Source organism: Pogona vitticeps, chromosome 4 (assembly GCF_051106095.1).
Source record: "Pogona vitticeps strain Pit_001003342236 chromosome 4, PviZW2.1, whole genome shotgun sequence".
Lineage (NCBI taxonomy): Eukaryota > Metazoa > Chordata > Lepidosauria > Squamata > Agamidae > Pogona > Pogona vitticeps.
Window position 1 is genome coordinate 64582219 of NC_135786.1, and position 18573 is coordinate 64600791.

Consider the following 18573-nt stretch of genomic DNA (forward strand, 5'->3'; position numbering starts at 1 on the left):
GTTACCACTGTCCAAATTTAATTTCATGCTAGTGAAACATATTAAAAAGGTATTCTTACTCCCAGTAATTTGCTATGGCATGTATGGCAGCCAAAGATGCTGAAATATTTTTTATGACATGTATTCAGGATGTTCCAAGAAAGTCAGTGTTCCATGTTGATAGAATCCTGGACTTCCAGTTTGCGAAAAGCGAGTACTTGTGTTACTCCACATATCAACAAAGAAACAGTTTAGAAATGAAGTAAGTTTAATTTTAAGTACACAATATTAATATATGTGTCATATAGCTAGGGATATTATTTCCTGAGTTGTCCAAAGCTTTTAAAAACCATGAGCAAAGAAGTGTATGGTAGAGCTGTAACAGCTTAAAGTATGCTTAAAAACTGAAGTACAATTAATAATCCTTCAGACAGTACATTTTTTAAAAAAACAACATAAATCTAGCAGCCATTCTTCACATTCATCACCAGTATGTTCAATAATAATTTTAAAATTGTAAATCTATATATATATATGTTACATTTAAAGACAAAATGTCAAGTTATTCTGCAAGGTAGATTTGGGATAACCATTTATTGGATCTGTTCTGTTCTTTGCTTCAACATTAATACTGATTTTGAAAATCGGATAAAATTTAAATCCTCTTCTTAATTGACAAGGACTCAGAGGTCCTGAAGTGAACAGTTTTAATACTTTCATGAAGGAGGATTTCCAAAGATGCCCAATTGAAATTCAATAGCTGGGATTTTAAATAATCATGTGATACAGCGTGAATCATTCTCAAGCAAGGTCACATTTCAAGAGTAGCCAATCCACAGCAATATATTATATTTCAAAAGGTTTGGCCCAAATCCTATTATTTATGCCTGTTCGTATAATGCCATTGGCATAAATGCTGGTAGCAAAAAGCTTTCTGGAGCTCCCATTTCTGCACAGTCCACCAGTGTTAGATAAGAGCTTTCTAGCAGACCCCACACAGGGGAAGAAGCAATGCTGCACACATCTCTCTCTAGATCTTCAGTGAAAAGGCACACTTCTTTAAGAAATATTTTGTAGAGAATTGAACTAAATATTTAGAGCAATTAAAGATATAATTCCCCTACTTGTTGACCTGGAAATCTGAGCAAAAAGGAAGGCCTTACCAAGGACAGGATGGTTCAGCATCCAGAAGACGGATTCCAAAATGAATCTTTGCAACCAGAATGTTAAGATATACTCTGTCTCAGTGCCAAAAACCTGACTTTTGTGGGCAGAAAAGGAAGACATGGGCCACTACAGACCTTAGCAGTGAGGTGCTTTTCACATATTGAAGTCATATGTGCTGAAATCTATGCTGGTCTAGACCCTAGATTTATAACATCAGAAGTTAGCTCCCCGAGGTAAGAGGCAAAGCCTTTCCTATTTTTTGCATTTTAACTCATATGCTATAATGGAAAAAAGAAAAAAAAAGAAAGGTTAGCAATATTACCTGAAGGATGGCCACAACTAATTATTCTACTTCCCGTAAACAGAGACCTAGAGTTGTGCAGGTAATGGAAGATCCTTCAAGAGCTGGTGAGTTCAGACTCCTTTTTCAGCTACAGAAGTTTATCCTTCTAGTTACAGATAGCTATGTGCAAATGCAACTTATGTGGTTTGTTACAATGGTAGCAGCAGCAAAGGTTCTCTAAAAAACTCATTTAAATCAGCATACATAAAAGCACTTCCAAGGATACTGTCTTTTAAATTACTTCAACACAAGTTTCATTCTAAAATCCTTTCAAACACCGGGATACCGAAGAGTCTCTTTAAAAAGCAGGATACAAAACAGAACCTAACCCTTGACAAAGGGAAATGTGCATCAAAGGGCCGCGTGAGGAGCTGGTTGGAAGCCACTGCTTTTTGTGGCCTGAGCCATGGCTCTGCGTTTGGCAAGGCGGGATTTGGAGGGAGGAGAAAGCTTCATGGAGCACATGGCCTGCATGATGCCCTCTTGCTCTTCGTTGAGTTGATTTTCGTGCTGGGAGAGCTGGCGGTTTAAGGCAATAGCCTCTGCAGTGAAGAGAGTCAGCTCTTTCGTGCTGCTGTTCCTGCCAAAGTGGATTTGGGGGGGGGGGGGAGAGAGAGATCCATTTATATCATGGAGACTAAATATCCCATCGTTGAAAGCAGGAGATGGGCACAATTTGTCTCTCCACTACTTCACTTTTAAATAATCAGGTTATGTTCTGTGATACCAAACTACAGTAAACTAGTCCTGCAGACGTCGTAAACCATCCTCACACAAACGGTTTTTCCAACTAATGCAGTTTGCTAGGTTCCTTGGTCCTCCTCTGATATGACTGTAGTATGAGTGGATACAGTGTGCTCTGTGGGGCATTTCTGTGACCCATAAAACCACTCCAACCACCCCCCCATCTTACAATTTATCGTGTTAGGGACTCCCCCAACCCGAAGCAGATTTTGTTTTGTTTTTTAAATTGTGAATTTGGGGCCTGGGCCAGCCTGCAGAAAGGTCTGGAAGCTCCCAAATCTACCAAAGTTGCTCACATCTGGATCAAATGGCAACTCTCCCACAAAACCCTTCCCACTACTTAAGAAAGATAATCAGAAAGAGTTACCTTTGAAGGACCTGTGGCGTAGGCAGTCCTCTTTCAGAAGCATGCTGGATATGATTAGAATATTACAGTTTAAGCTGAGGGGTTTTTTTTTAAAAAACAAATCTTTACTTAAGTAAAGAATACGTAAATGACACTCATATTTCAGAGTTTACTAATCTGAACACTCCTTTCACAACCAAGCTTTCATATAAATTAGATGGCCATACATGTGGCAGCTACAATGTTCCTATAAATGTATGTATCTTAAACAAGAACAAAAATATGCATGTATAGTTATAGGTGATCACATTAGTCTGTGTAAGCATTGCAGGTAAAATCAAAACAGAAATAAAAAGTAAAAAAAAAACACACACAGAGATGTCGTGGCACCTCAAAGACTATCTTTTATATTTTTTTAATATGCGCTTTCGTGGGCAAGTGTAATGTATAATGCCTGATGAAATGGACTTGTCCACAAAAGCTCACACTAAAAAAATTATACAAGATAGTCTTTGAGATGCCACCATGTTTTTGCTTTTGTTTAACTTTTTATTTCTCTTTTGCTTTTACCAAAAATATTCATGACGCTTTGCATTTCACCTGTATCAATGCTGGGAACACTTGATTCTTCTCAGAGAGAACATACACTCAAAATGGGCTTGTGACCAAACAAACCCAGAAAACCTGAACATCCATGAATGCCTCTGGGAAAACAGGACTAGCTTAAGGTTCTTGTGCTACAGGCTGAAACAGAAAGGTTTCAGGCACCTCAGTATTTAGGGAAGCATTCAACGGGGTTGGGTTTTAACAGTGGTGTAACATGGATTGTCAGCACCCAGGGCACCATGTGGCTGGGTGTGGTCGGAGAAGCCCCTGGGATAGTGTCATGAAGTGTAGCCACTCAAGAAGGAGGCAAGCCAAGGATGTGTAGAGCGCTGGGATGGGATGGGTGCTGAGGGGAGTGCCTACTCCATCAAGGAGGGCAGGGCTCGGCAGGGCAGGAGGGCCAGAGGAGCTGCTGGCGGGGCAGGGCATCCCTCTGTCCTGCCTGCCTATCATTGCACCTTGGCTGTCTGTAGTGACTTCCCTGCCAGGTTCAGTTCTGCTGTTCAAGCTCCCTGTTTGTGGCTCCAAAATGAAGGAGACCGCTGCTCTGCTGGGTAGCCACTGAGCTAGCGACCACCACAGGCCCCTTTCCCAGCAAAACGTTTGATGCCAGGAAGGCCGGCACCTTGGTGGATGATGTGATAGCAGTCAAGAAAGAAAGGGGCAGAGAAAGACACAGGAAGGGACCATCTTGGGCAACGAAGCCCTTCCAACCACCACACCCCTAAGAATTTGATGCCTAGGGCAACCGCCCCTGTGCCGCCCGCCCCCCACTTAAAGCATTTTTAGGAAAAAATGCCATTGGGTTTCCATTCTGGTGACCACTGTTTGGCTCTGGCTTATCTCCAATGAAATCAAAACCCAGGGTGACCTTTTCTCAAGCATCTATTTTATCAAACAGCAGTACAATATAAAAACAGACAGGGAAGCAGGCGTGGAAGAGACAGGCAACTTACACCTTGTACCCATGGATGCTGTAGAACCTGAGCAGCACTGAGCCGTTCTTTGGCATCGCGGACTAACAACTTTGAGATGAGATCTTTGGCATCACTGGAAATATGAGACCAGTCCTTGTCGGGGAATTCGTATTTGCCTTCCTGGATACTCTCGAACAGTTTGTTCTAGCAACAACATATAAATATAGGTGTGATGATATGGGTTATAGAAACCATAAAGTAATTTCTAAATTAGATTTGTAGTCATGAAATTAGCCAGAAAGAATCCATCCTTGGTCTGTGTAATTCTAATGGAGGTTTCCAGATGCTGTTTTCCTTCACAGAAGTCCGTGTTCTTATCTAGTCACCCAGGATACGGAATTCTAAACATTCCATTCCTACTGAAGTCTAAACATCCCAGCGGCTAAACCTAAACAACACCTGTGTTCTCATGAGAATAGAAGGACTAAGAAAGATAGCTTTTTCTTCTTCCTGATTGGCTGTCCACGGGGGGGGGGGGAAGGAAGGAGGGTTTTTTTCCAGCACAGAAGAAAAATGCAGCTTTGCAGAGGGAGAGAAGAGTTCTTTTTCCGTCTCATAGATTTCTAAAAGGAACTTTTTTGCCTTATGGATTATATGGACAATGGTTTCTTAGATGGACATTGGCGTTCCTGAAATTGTTTTAGGATGTAGTTCTACAAGTAGTTAGAGGGGAAGCTATGCTCTTCCTAATTTTTCTTAGATAGCAATTTTATTGTTTTGTTTTTTTTTTAGCTGGAGTTTGTTAGTGTTCTAACTGGATAGTTATGGAAATGTTCCTGATTGTTTTGCTTTTGCAAGAAACTGAATTTCTTTTTAAATCTTTATTTTTCTAATAAAACAATTATACCAAAGATCTTATGTTTGATCTCTTGAACAGACACAAGCTGCTACCAATACTAAACTTAATTGATTTCTTTCAGGCCACGGAATTAACTACCTTGAGTCCAATATTTTCTTGAGTACTGGGAGTTCTAAATGACTCTGGGACTCATGATTATATTTTGGTTTCTCAATGATTTTAAATGGGGATAGATTTGGGAAAGGAGTGTAGTGTGTCTGCCTGGGATGGAACAAGGACTCATTCCATCTCACTTAGGAGAACATTAACTCCGGAACCTCTCTATTCCGAGCTGTCTGTTTCTTCTAGGAGAATGGATATGCTCACCATCTTCACACATTGTTAATTCAGAGTCACAAATGTCACTTTTTAAAAAACAACATGGTCATAGTAGGTCCCCACAGCCCTTCCCGCCCTCCATTTTCCTATAATGCTGCCAATATAGTTTTGAACTGAAATTCCACAGGACTTGAGAAGACAACATAGTCCTCAGAACTTGAAGTAACAGCATGTTTCCCATCCCCAATCAAGGCACATTTGAACATGGGCAATAGACTAACCTGTATTTGGACAGTTCAAATCTGATTCGAGTACATCAATAAAATTAACTTGCAATTCTGTGATTCCATATAGTGCTACTCAACTTATTCCCTTCACAAATCCATACAGCTAGAAACTGAACCTAACACATAAGAGAGCTGGGCTGAAGCCATGGTTAATATATTGGAATGGAACTAAAGAAATCCAGGTTCTGTTTTCCATTGAGCCCTAAAACTCAGTGGATGGTCACTGGGCCAACCACTCTCTCCTGGCTTAGCTGAATTCAAGAGAATCGTCATGAGAACTACATGGGAGGAATCTGGAAATCCATGTAGGCTGTCCTGAGCCCACTTGGAGCAAAGGCAATATATAACTGTAACTAATAAAGAGTAGAGTGGTATTCCGTCTGGGACTATAAGAAAGGATCAAACATCTTTGTTGTTGTTATGTGCTGTCAAGTCAGATCTGACTTACGGTGACCCTAATAGGACTTTCAAGGTAAGTGAGATATTTAAGGAGTGGTTTTATCAGTTCCACTCGAGTTTCCATGGCTCAGTGGGGATTCAAAATCAGGCCTCCTGAGTCCTAGTCTGTCACTCTATCCACTATATCACATTGGGTATGATCATACATTTAGAGCACTGTATTTTCTAGGTGGTCCTACAACAGCCCTCATTCTTCAAGTTAGCAGAATGTCTCAGAGGACTTTGGGAAGCAATTCATGTAGTTCAACTAAACAGGCATTGTGAGCCATAATCCCATCACCTTGTTCCACATATATTCTAGGAGTATGCATGCATGTGCTTTCCTTCAACCCCATATGCTTAGCCGCTTACCTGACAAACACTGCAGACTTCTCCCCTGTCCCAGCCACAGCCTGTGCCACAGTTCCCCACAAATGGTGGATAGCCACTTAGCATGATATACAAAATCACACCCAAGCTCCATAGGTCACAGCGCTTGTCATAGAATGTGGCCTCTTCTGTGAAGACTTCCACCACCTCAGGGGCCATGTACTCGGCAGAACCACACTAGCAAGGCACAGAAATTCATATTAGATGGAAACAGACATGTTCATGGCCAGCTGAAAATGACACAGAAATGGATGAGGCTTTACTTTCAAATGTGTGTTTTAAACCACAGCTAAAACAAAATTTAAAAAACCTGAACATACTACATATCATGTGCTTTTTCTGACGGCAAAAGCCACTGTCATTCTATTACCCAAAACATACAGCTATCTAGAATAATGATCTTTTTCATACCAAGCTAGCAGAGTAGAAACTGAACCAGAAAATCCAAGGCACAACAGCGACCAAGTAAGGGGCAGAAACCAGGAGAGATCTGACCACTTAATGGCTGAAATCCTATTTGTGTAAGTTCTGTAGCATAATGCTGATGCCATCATCAGTGAAAGGCTTTTATTGTTGCTTAGAACCTAAACCTTTCCCTCTTCTGTCTTGGGGTTCCCATGGGCCCAAAGTAATCCCTTTCATCATTGGGGGCTGTGGGATGGTATCAGGAAGTCTTTACTTAAAATCACAGCCACTGATGAGATTTTCAGTAATTAAAGACTCTTAACACACACCTGTCTGTTGGCCCCCAAAAGCTTCTCCACAACAAAAGATCACACAGGAGTATCAGGACCTTAGCTGGTGAATCAGAAATATTGTCTCCCTGCCCCACTTCAAATTTCCATGGAATTTAAACAAACAGGATTTCAGCCAGTGTCATATATGTCCAGAGTGAAGAAAACAAACACTGCCCTGTTAAATTCCCTGACTGGTTGCTGAGTTACTTCTATCCTTATTTCAGATCTGTGAAGGCTTTGTATGACTGAAAGTTATTATGCTGGAGCACGTTCCCAGACTGGAATTCTCCTCCTGGACAAAGGAAGGAAGGAAGGAAAGGGAAAAGGAAAGAATTCCCCACACATAGTCTAAAGATACAGTATTACCACCTTTTGTATCACAAGAAAAAGACGTTTAATGCTCTTGAAATTCAATGATCTAGAAACCATCCACATATACTGTATATAATCTGTGTCACCAGGCCATTAGTTTATAGTACAACTTAAAAATTTATGCCTCTTAAAATACCTTATATTGAAAGAAATAAGAATTAAAATTCTCCATGATTTCATTCGTTTTTAGCAATACTTGCTGTTGCTCAGCAACTCTGTTGTACTGTATTGCCAAGGTTGTGGGAAGCAAATTAACAGTCTCAAACTTATTTGCATGGAGTGTGAAATTTTGCCATGAATAAAAATCCTTGGCTTTACATGTGTTGAACTGGTATTGTATTGTACAATATATGTGACTTTATACTATTGATTTGCCTTTGATGGCTAGTGTTTCCCAGTATATTTTCCCACTTGCCTTCATCTTATATATGCTACACATTTCATAGGCTCATGGAATAATGGCATTGGAAGAAGCCTATTAAGGCCATCGTCCTCACACTCAATGCAGGGATCCAATTCAAAGTATATCTGACAGATGGTTGTCTAATTTTGTCTTGAATGCTTTAGCACGGAAGCATTCACCACCTCTCAAGGTAATTGGTTTCACTGTCATACTGCCCTAACCATTAAGACATTTTTCCTGATATTTAATTGAACTTTCTGCAACTTGAGCCCATTATTATGAGTCCTTCATTCTGGGATAGCTGAAAACAGATCCTGCCCCTCCTTTATGTGAAAACCTTTCAAGTATTTGAAGACTGCTCTTATATCTCCCCCTCTTTTTATTTTTTATTTTTACTCAAGGCTGAATATGCTCAGTTCTTTCAGTCTTTCCTCCTACGGCTTGGTTACCAGACCCCTGATCATCCTTGTCACTCTCCTCTGAACTTGTACCAGTTTGTCTGCATCCTTCTTAAAGTGCAGTGTCCGCAACTGGACACAGTACTAAAGATGAGGCCTAACCAGTGCCCAATAGAGGGGGATGAGTACCTCACAGGATTTGGTGACTATACTTATCTTAAAAAGGTAAGGGTTCCCCTTGACATTTAGTCCAGTCGTGTCCAACTCTAGGGAGCGGAACTCATCCCTGTTTCCAAGCTGTAGAGCCAGCGTTTAGTCCGTAGACAGTTTTCCGTGGTCATGTGGCCAACGTGACTAGACCCAGAAAGCCATTGCCTTCCCACTGAAGTGGTACCTATTTATCTACTTGCATTTTTACATACTTTCAAAGTACTAGGTTGGCAGGAGCTGGGACAAGTGACCGGAGCTCACTCCATCACATGGATTCGATCTTACGACTGGTTGGTCTTCTGACCTTGCAGCACAGAGGCTTCTGCGGCTTAACCCGCAGTGCCATCACATCACTTATCTTAATACTTATCTTAGTACAACCTAAAATAGCATTTGCCTTTTTTACAGCCACATCGCACTGTTGACTCGTATCTAGCTTTTGCTCTACAACAATTTCAAGATCCTTCTCCCTCACAGTATAACTGAGCCAAGTATCCCACATCTTGTAACTGTGTATTTGTCCGCCCCCCACCCCCCGGTGCCAAACTTCCATTCTGTTGTTTTCAGTCCAGTGCTCAAGACTATCAAGATCTTTTTGAATTTTGTTTCTGTCCTCCAGAGCATTAGCTATTTCACTCAATTTTGTGTCATCCACAAATCTGATAAACATTCCCTGCACTCCCTCATCCAAGACATTAATAAAAATGATGAAGAGCACCATATCCAGGACTGAGCCTTGTGGTCCCCACCCCACTTGTTACTCCCCAGTTTGAAAAGGAGCCATTGATAAGCACGAATCTGTAGCAACTGTGTATCCAGCAACTGTGTATCCAGTTGAAAGTTGTCTTAACCAGCCCACATCTAGTTAGTTAGCTAATCCAAGTATTACAGGCTTTGCTAAAGTCAAGATATATTACATTGTTTTCAAGGTGCTTGCAGACTGATCACATTACAATCTCCTCCAGAATTTCCCCTACAACTGATGTCTGGTTGACTGGTCTGTAGTTCCCAGGTTCTCCTTTTTGAAAATATGGACAATATTAACCTTTCTCCAGTCATCTGGCACTTCATGCATCCTCCATTTTTCTGGAAAATAATAGACAGTACTGTAGATTTTAAGAGTTCTTCAGCCAGTTCCTTCAATACTCTTGGATGCAGATCTTCAAGCCTTGAAGATTTGAACTCACTCAAAGTAATAAGCTATTCCATGACTAAAACAAAGTCTTCCCTAAAATACCACATTATGTATGTGGCCACACTCCACTTTTGCCTCCTTTCAAATTAAGAACTCAAGTACAACATGGCTATCTCGTTCCCGTTATTCCCACTTTTTGTAGGAGAAAATGATCGGATGAATTATTTGGCAGGACCATATTTGGCAGAATTTGCCTCTCAACAGGCACAAGGTAAGTGAAATCTCCCATTAGTACTACATTGTGTCTCTTTGAAATTCTTGCTATTTGCTTTTCAAAGTTTTCATCTGTATCTTCTCCTTGACTGAGTGATCAGTAGTAGACTCCACATTCCTTTTATTTTTTTACTCCATTTATTTTAATCCAGATGCTCTCAATGGAACATCCAAACCCAGCCTCCTGTATTTCTGTGCAGGAATATGCATTTTTTATATACAGTATGACTTCCCCTCACTTTCTATTTTTTCTGAACAATTTATATTTTTCCATTCCTGTATTCCAGTCAAGGAGGTGATCAGTTTCAGTTATACTTATCAAACTGTAAATACTCTCCTGAACTGAGATTTCCAGCTTGTTTGCTTCCCATACTCCTGGCATTTGTACATAGACACTGAATATTGTGTGATTTGTAGCCTACTTTCCTCTGTACATTTTTATGACGATTGATATTGGGTGCCATTAGAGCTGCTGGCTCTTTTCCTCTTATTTTGCATAAGCCTTCCTATGTCTTTACCTCCAAGTTTGTGTCTCCTTCTTCCTTCCAATTCAGGTTAGACCCCCCCCCCCCATGAAGATGTTCACATTGTGGCTAAACACATTCTTGCCAGTCCTTGTGAAGTGCCACCCATCACTTCCAGCAGTCCATCTTCCTCACATTGGCACCACCTTCAGAGCCAGTTGTTCAGCTGGAGTATTTCCCTTTCTATTCCTCTTCTTAGTACTGGTAGGACTAACAAGAAGACGAACACAAGTCTTTGAGTCTTCCTACCTGGTGGGACCATGGATCTTCCTTGGTATATTTCGGTTTAAGTCGCACACAGTAGGAAATCTCTTTCTACAACTCATTGCCCTTTTTTTTCTTGAAGGATGTGTGTTCAGTGACTCTGCTTCAGCCTCTCTTATGCCCTCCCACAGGATCTCCTGTTTGCCTTCTTCTGCATGCTGTCTGCCAGACTCCTCCTCTTCTCTCTCTCTTGCTAATCTTTCTGATATACAAATTGTCTCATCTCTCTTAACAGTCAATTTCCAGAGGCTGAGAACATCACAGATGGTTGGGCCAGACAATGTTTAAGAATCTCTTAAACACAGAGATGTGAATCCTAGTGGTGTCTGCATAAGATCTGTATAATTGTGGCCTATTGATGAGGTGTTGGGGTGGAGTTGCATCCTCAGTCACATGCCTGATAGCACCAACTACAACGTATCCTGGCACACTGTCATTTAACCACAATCAGCCTAAGAAGTTATGCAAAAATGAATAGGATTCCAGCCACAGTTTGAAATGGCTCACTGAAATAGGAACCGGGTCATTCATTCATTCATTTTAATTTATATGCCACCCACATTACCCAAAGGCCTCTGGGTAGTATTGCCTTTCAAGTCTGAGGCAATACTGCAATTTACTGGGTTATTCAAATCACTACCAACCCCACCCACCCACTCCTTCTTCATCTTTTGCCCTCCAGATCAAGGTAGCCCATGAAAATTCCTCAGGGGCTACCTTTCTTTCTCCCTCTGAAGTGTACAACACATTAATGGTACTCTATTAAGACATGTATTATTTACCACTAATGAAATCAATGCCATTCACTTCAAGCAAATTCATTTTGCTGCTAGGTTACAAAAAACCCCAAGAATCAATATCTCCTCAAAGGTATTGTGCAACTTTATTATGCTGATAACCTCAATCATTGGTTAGCTTGCGTCTAGCACAACAGTGTGCTGTAGCTCCAACTCTGCACATGCCTCTCAATTAAACTGAGCCTGAACCGCACAGAGAGCTCAGTGGCAGAGCCTATGCATTGTGCACAGAATGTTCACTCCCTGGCATACCAAGTCAGGTTTGGGAAATACTGCTTTGGGAAACCCTAGACATTTGTGCCAGTCAGTACAGACAATAATGAACCAGACAGGCAAGCACTCTGATCAATTACAAGGCAGCTTCCTCTGTAGTGTTAGGTCCTCTTCCAGCATATCCTGGATGCTATGCTATGTACTCTAGTCCCAGGACTAGAGATGGGGGTATTCATACATGAATATCCCCGCACAGTCCACTCACCAATCCACCGCAGACGGCACGATTCTATGATTGGCTCTGCAGTGTGCAATCCACATTCCACTCCTGGCAGGAGGCGGGTGGACAAGCCTCGCTGCAAGATCGAAGAGGGCAAGCGGATCACGTGCTGTGGAGCCATTGGTAGAATCCATGGTGAATCGATGAGTGGACCGTCTGGTCCCACCTATGTGGGGATATCCCCTATCTCTACCCAGGACAAAAGAAAGCCTCCATCAAATACTGCGCAATGCTCAGGTTGTTATACAAACCAGAAAAGAGATTCCATGAGGCACCACCCATCTTTTTAGGAAGCAGGAGGAGAGGAAAAGAAAACCAACAAATGAGACAAGCATACCTCCCGGACAACTCCTATTAAAAGCACACTTCAAAATTCTGGGTATAGTATCATGCATATAGGGATCCAAGCTCAGAAACATTACTTTCTTGGGACTCCAGCTGCCACCTGTGCTGGCTGAAGGATTCTGGGAACTGTAGTCCAAAATTGGAAACTTTCCAAACTCTGGCCAGGACTAGAGCCCGTGGCCACTCCCATCTCCAGAACATGAGGATACTGCTTCGAAGGTGTGCAATGTCTAGTACTTACTTTATGGATTATAAGAACCTCCCTGCAAAATCCTGATAAAAATAAGCAGCCCATAGGATTCCACACTCTGTAATGGGCAAGGGATGATTGCAAATTGAAACACTGATTCAAGGCTGTGCCTTTGTAATGCAACACAAACATCATGCACATATGAGTAACTGGGGGGGGGGCAGGAATTCCATTTGCATAGAATTGCTAACAGCAGGAGGAGACAGCAGTCTACATACTGGAGTAGTCAGCTCAGGAGTGGTGATGGGTGTACATGCACTGTTGAGTTTCACCCCACTTCCAAGGTCAAAGTCACAAATTCTCACTGGGGACACCTGAAATAGGGAAGGGGAAAAAAAGGAGAGAGAATATCAGAGAGACCATTTTTCGTGAACTCTAGCTTTGAGAAGACATTATTATTATTATTATTATTATTTTAAAAAAACAGATTACAAAGCATGAAGTACCTTAGTGGGAGATTCACACAATATGTTTTCAGGTTTTAGGTCTCGATGAGCAATACCTAAGATAAAACACAGGAAGAGGAATGAATTGGATCCTAGGGAGACATGTAAAACAAAGTGAGAAACTTCTCCGGGCTTATAAACAAACCAGACTTCTCAGCTCAGGGCTTACATCAACTACACTGCCTACTGAAGTATAATCTTCAAGCAGTTAACTCAGCCCTAGATAAAATCCTAATTGGACATCAATATATGGGGGTAGACTCCATATCATGGCTTCTTTCCTTGGCCAGCAATGATCATATTTTGGAGGTGGGGAAAGGTCAGTGTTGGACAAATCTATTGTATACCCTCCTCCCATGTGATTGTCCTTTTCTGAGATTTTGAAGTAGCTTACAAAGGAGCTACTTTCTGTCAGCTTCCATGACAACTGGGATTAGCATGGGGGAAATGTTTCTATGAGCAGCTGTTACTATTTACAGGAAATCCTCATCTCTGATAAATAATCTAGTACTGTTCAGATACACAAAACAAGCATCCAAAGCAATTTCTAACAGGTAGCTTACAGAAAAATTTATATATAAAATCTGAGGAAGTTATATATATATAACACTGGGGCTTAATTTTTAATTGCACACTGTTCTTTTTTAGAAGTGCACATAAATATCTATCAGTGTTAGGAAAGCAAAGTGATAAGCCCCTTTCACATAACAATCACACAACAGTCCACATTATGAACAGCAACAGGCAGTATACCCTATCTAGGTTACCTGGGCTTTCTTGCACAATGCCCACTCATGCCTCAAATGTTGTGATCTACAGGCAGAAACTAGTCCCTGTATACTTCCATGAGAACTGGAAATTTGAAGACATAAATGTCCTGTGAGACAGGAAGCTGCACCATATGCTCTCTCTTTAATATGTGATTTCACACATTTAAAGGGCCTACTCCCTTGGCTCAATGCAAGTTAAGAAAATAACTTCTTATAAATCTTGTCTTCCCTGTTGGACTTGAATAAACAATTTAAGTTATCATCTGCGCAACTCAGTATCACTGTTAAAAGTCAATCACTAGGCAAAGTCTGGCCTGAAGCTTTGAAGAAAATATAAAACTTTAAGGCTGTCAAATCTTTAAAATTTAAGAAAAGTATGTTACTTCCTTTTTGTCGCTCTAGCAACACTTTGAACACTGCAGGAGAAAAACATCAGGGTGCCTCACAATGAAAACAACTGGTTTTGTCTTGTTCATATGCAAAGACTCCATCAGTTTCCCCCCCAAAACTAGAAGTGATTTTGATCTCACATATATTTAAATGAGGCAAGACAACAAGTAATATGACAGTCTCTATGCCACTCCTGAACCACAGATAGACCACATTTGTAACAACACTCTTGATATCAATTATTATGGCAGTAATATGCTAAAACCTTAAAAATTTCTTCAAAGCTTACTGAAAGAAAGTCTAGGCTAGATAAGTCATCCCCTATCTGATTTGACCCACCTAACCTAAATACTTTTCCAGATGTCCAGCCTCCTTCATAGAGCACAAAGCTATTTAATTACTATACACAATGGTCATCAGCAAGCCTTAATCTAGCAGTGCATCACTAATCACCATCCCCAAATACCACAAGGTCACTGCAAGTGACACAGACACTGAATCATCATGTTTAAGTCCAGTAACTCACACAGGGAGAGTGTTCATCTTCTTACCACACATAATCAAAGTAGCAGAAAGCCAGCAATAGTAGCACAGAAACCCTTGGGCTAATTTGCATGACTTTCGTGAAAAATAATAATAATAAAAAAAACATGCCCAATAAGACTAAATAATGCAACACTCTGAAGCTCATGCTGATCTTTTACAGACCCAAGTAAACCTTGTCTGGCCTTAAAGCTGTTACCTAATGAGCATGTAAAATAAAGTGTTCGGGTTTTGTTGTTGTTGTTTTTTACCTTTTGTGTGAAGGAAATCCAGAGCAGAGGCAATGTCTCTCACCACCCTGCTGGCTTCTCTCTCATTAAAGTGCTTTTGCTTTTGTATGTGGGCTAGGATAGAACCTGCAGATAAAAAGGGCAAGTAGGCACTTTGCTTTTAAACACACACACACACACACCATGAAAAGGAAAAAGGCAGACAGGAATACTTGAAATCAAACCATTCTAGACAGAACACATCAGACAAAAAATGTAGTGGGAACAGATGTATTACATTCAAACTGCATGCCTCTTATTTCAACACAAACAGGGCCAAAGGTAATTACTGTAGAAAAATTGCTATAATAACCAACAATTTTACAGCTTGGTAACAGTCTGAAAAAAGTACAGCTTGAATTATGCATGTTTATTCACAGCACATTCCTGGTTCCATGGGACCTACTTCAAAAGTTAATATCAGATTATGGCCTTAGGAATGAGTGAAAAAAATCCAAACTTTCACTGGGAGGGTCCAATGTTTTTTTTCCAAAAAGCTTTCTAAGATTGATTTGGCACAATCCCCCTCATGCCCCAGCTGTACATTCATGACCTCTTAACCAGAAAGTATTTATGATTTCTCGCTGCATCACAGCGGCCTGAAAAATTTGTTCCTGAATGTCTTGCCTCTATAATTCTGTCCATTTCCCAAAAAGAAACACTCAAGAGCAGCTGGACATTACTGCCATTCACCTGTTTGGGGGGAGAGGCTGTAGGAGAGTGGCAGAGTACAGGTACCAGCTTCAATCCCCACCATCTTCAAGTAGGGTTGAAAAACCCACTGGTTTGAAAACCCAGAGAGCTGCTGCCATTCAGTGTAGCTAATACTGGGCTGGATGGACTTCATTTCTTCCCATTGTAAGCTTTGTTTTTTAGGCAGAAGATTATATTGTAGAACCAAAGATATACTAAATCTATATGCCCATTTTTTCCAGCTTAAAATAACCCCTAAGACCATGTGTTCCAGCATCATCACCATCATCATGTAGAGGCTATCTCCAGCCTCAGAATGTCATAACATCTGAACAGGTGAAGTAGTATTTATTTAGAGTAGACCCCCCCTCTCATAACTGCATAGTCGATATGAAGCCTGCAGTGCACATGCACACTTACCTCTTCCTCTTGCACTTCCCCCCTCCCTCTCTTTAATAGGTACCCTCATATCCATGGTTTCAGGTCTCTGTGGCTGATCCTGGACAGATCACCCATGAATAAGAGGGAGTGGGGACAGCTACTGTATATTGGTTGCTTTGTGGTTCCAATATATACCTGGCCACAACTGCTAGGTATTCAGTATACTGCAGTGGTGAGGGGTCCCTTCTGTCCTTTGCTGACTGTAACATTCGTTGTATTTTTGCCGCAAGGACTGGTGATCACTACATACAAAAGACCAGCTAACGATACCCATCAATCACAGTGACAGATAATCTCCCCTCCTTATCACAACAATACACCCACAACAAAAACACACTGATCACCATAATCACTGATCTCCTGAAAAGGACAAAAGCTGATCCCACAGCTATAAATACTCAACTCCCAAACAAACTGCACCAGAGCACAGAGTGCTACTCTTGTCCTCTGAAGATGCCTGCCACAGAGACTGGTGAAACATTAGGAAGAACAACCTTCAGAACACGACCAAAGAGCCTGAAAAACCCACAACAACCATTAGATCCCGGTTGTGAAAGCTTTCGTGAATACACTACTGTATATTGTTTCTACTTGTAAGGTTTGATATTTTTACTACTGCAGAAAAATAGCTCTCTTGATTTTTTTAAAAAATCTTCTGTCTTTCACCATGCTTTTTTGTGTCAGAGATTTGAAGCTGTTAAAGTAATACAGTGTCAAACTAATAACAAAAATATGGCAACAATTTATAACAATGTATACCTCCACGCAACTTTTCAAAGACAAGATAGTACCTTCCAGTATCTTCAAAAAATTCTATTAATTCCAAAATGTTCCTTAAGAAAGACAAAGGGGTGGGGGTGAAGAACAAGTTATATGAAATTGTTTTTCAATATATTATAATATATGAGATATATTTATCATCGTACATGACACCTACGTATGCTTTGAAGGAAACACTATGAAAACCTCATAAAGAAGGATAAAAACAATCAATATGTATATTGTTTACCTATTAAATCTCTGGCTTATGTGAACTCAGTTTTTTTAGTTCCACAACTGAAAACGCATTTCAATTTACCTGGGCTATTTACAGATATTATACTAAAAGGAAACTGAAAAAGTAGTAAACCTCTAACTCTGTAATCCATCTAAAAATATCCTGTTTCCTTGAGGTGCAAAACATGAATGACATATTGCCACTTTCCCCCAAATAATTTAATTTCTTAATGGATATAATGTTTAAAAGCCTTTAAAAACACATCACCAGAATCTGGTCTACTTTGCTACATTGTAATAGGTGCTGAAGCACACCAGATTCATAAATCATTAGGAAAAAACTTCAAACCTCACACATGTGGATATTCACTAAAACAGCCAATTAACTTTTCTGTTGCCTTAGGCAAATAGGAATTCAGCTTTTGTCTAAAACAGGGCTGGGGAACCTCTGATCCTTCCATGTCTTTCACTACAGTTTGGATGATCTCTCATTGCTGAAGATTGTGGCTGGAGATATGGGAACTGATATCCAAAACAGCTAGAGAGTCAAAGGTTCCCAAATCCTTGATCTAAAGGATCAGTCACTTCTTTTAATGATTCCAGAACACATCAATCAAAACTAATATACAAGGGCACTCAATGTAAGCAACCAGACAGGTATCCCAGATATTTTAACAAAGCAATTTTCTGTACTAAATCACAGTGCAAATGTTAGCACAAATTTCTCAAACTAGAGCACCTCTAAAACTATGGAGATGAAAGGAACCTGAACTCTCATCTAGCCCAGTGGTTCCCAACCTTGGGTCTCCATATGTTCTTGGACTAAAAATCAGAGAAGCCTTCACCACTAGCTGTGCTAGCCAAGACATCTGGAAATTGTAGTCCAAGAATGTCTGGAGACCCAAGATTGAGAAACAATGTTCTAGCTCACTCTCCTTTTCTCTCCTTTATAGACATGTGCCAGTTTATAGATATCTTTCTTAAACAGTGGTGCACAGAACTGGACATAGCATAGCAACTGCAATCTAACCAAAGTAAAATTCAAAGGTGTTTTGGTGCAGAGAAACCATTCGTATACTTCTGTTGATACAGCTGTTGTGTTTTTGTTCTGTGATATAGTAAGTCACTTCCAACTTATGACAACCCTATGAATTATTGACCTCCAAAGATCAGGTCACAATAGTCCTGCTCATGTCCTACAAACTCAAGGCTGTGGCTTCCTCAAGGCCACTTCATGTTCGACCTCCTTCTTTTCCTGCTGGCTTCAGTTTTTCCCAGAAGCAGACTAATAAGACTCCCAAATCTCACTGTCAAGCCAAGTGCCGCCCATTCTATATAAATGTATGGGTCACGTGACTATTGATTCTAACCCACTAATGGAGCGGGGTATATACAGTGGTGCCCCGCAAGACGATATTAATTCATTCTGC

General features: G+C 40.7%; 1 protein-coding gene across 7 annotated transcripts in view; it reads right to left on the bottom strand.

Moving 5' to 3' along the window:
• Window positions 1-229: 229 nt before the first annotated feature.
• MKNK1 (MAPK interacting serine/threonine kinase 1) overlaps window positions 230-18573 on the bottom strand; it is a 39094-nt gene continuing 20750 nt past the window's right edge. For all 7 annotated transcript variants that reach the window (XM_072997592.2, XM_072997593.2, XM_072997595.2 and 4 more), the window contains 8 exons: window positions 16907-16980; window positions 14996-15100; window positions 13042-13097; window positions 12814-12909; window positions 6377-6571; window positions 4142-4306; window positions 2601-2644; window positions 230-2069 (listed from right to left, as the gene is read on the bottom strand). In XM_072997592.2, coding sequence (XP_072853693.1) covers window positions 1841-2069; window positions 2601-2644; window positions 4142-4306; window positions 6377-6571; window positions 12814-12909; window positions 13042-13097; window positions 14996-15100; window positions 16907-16980 — 964 coding nt within the window. In that variant the 3' untranslated portion in view covers window positions 230-1840. The remainder of the gene's footprint in view (window positions 2070-2600; window positions 2645-4141; window positions 4307-6376; window positions 6572-12813; window positions 12910-13041; window positions 13098-14995; window positions 15101-16906; window positions 16981-18573) is intronic.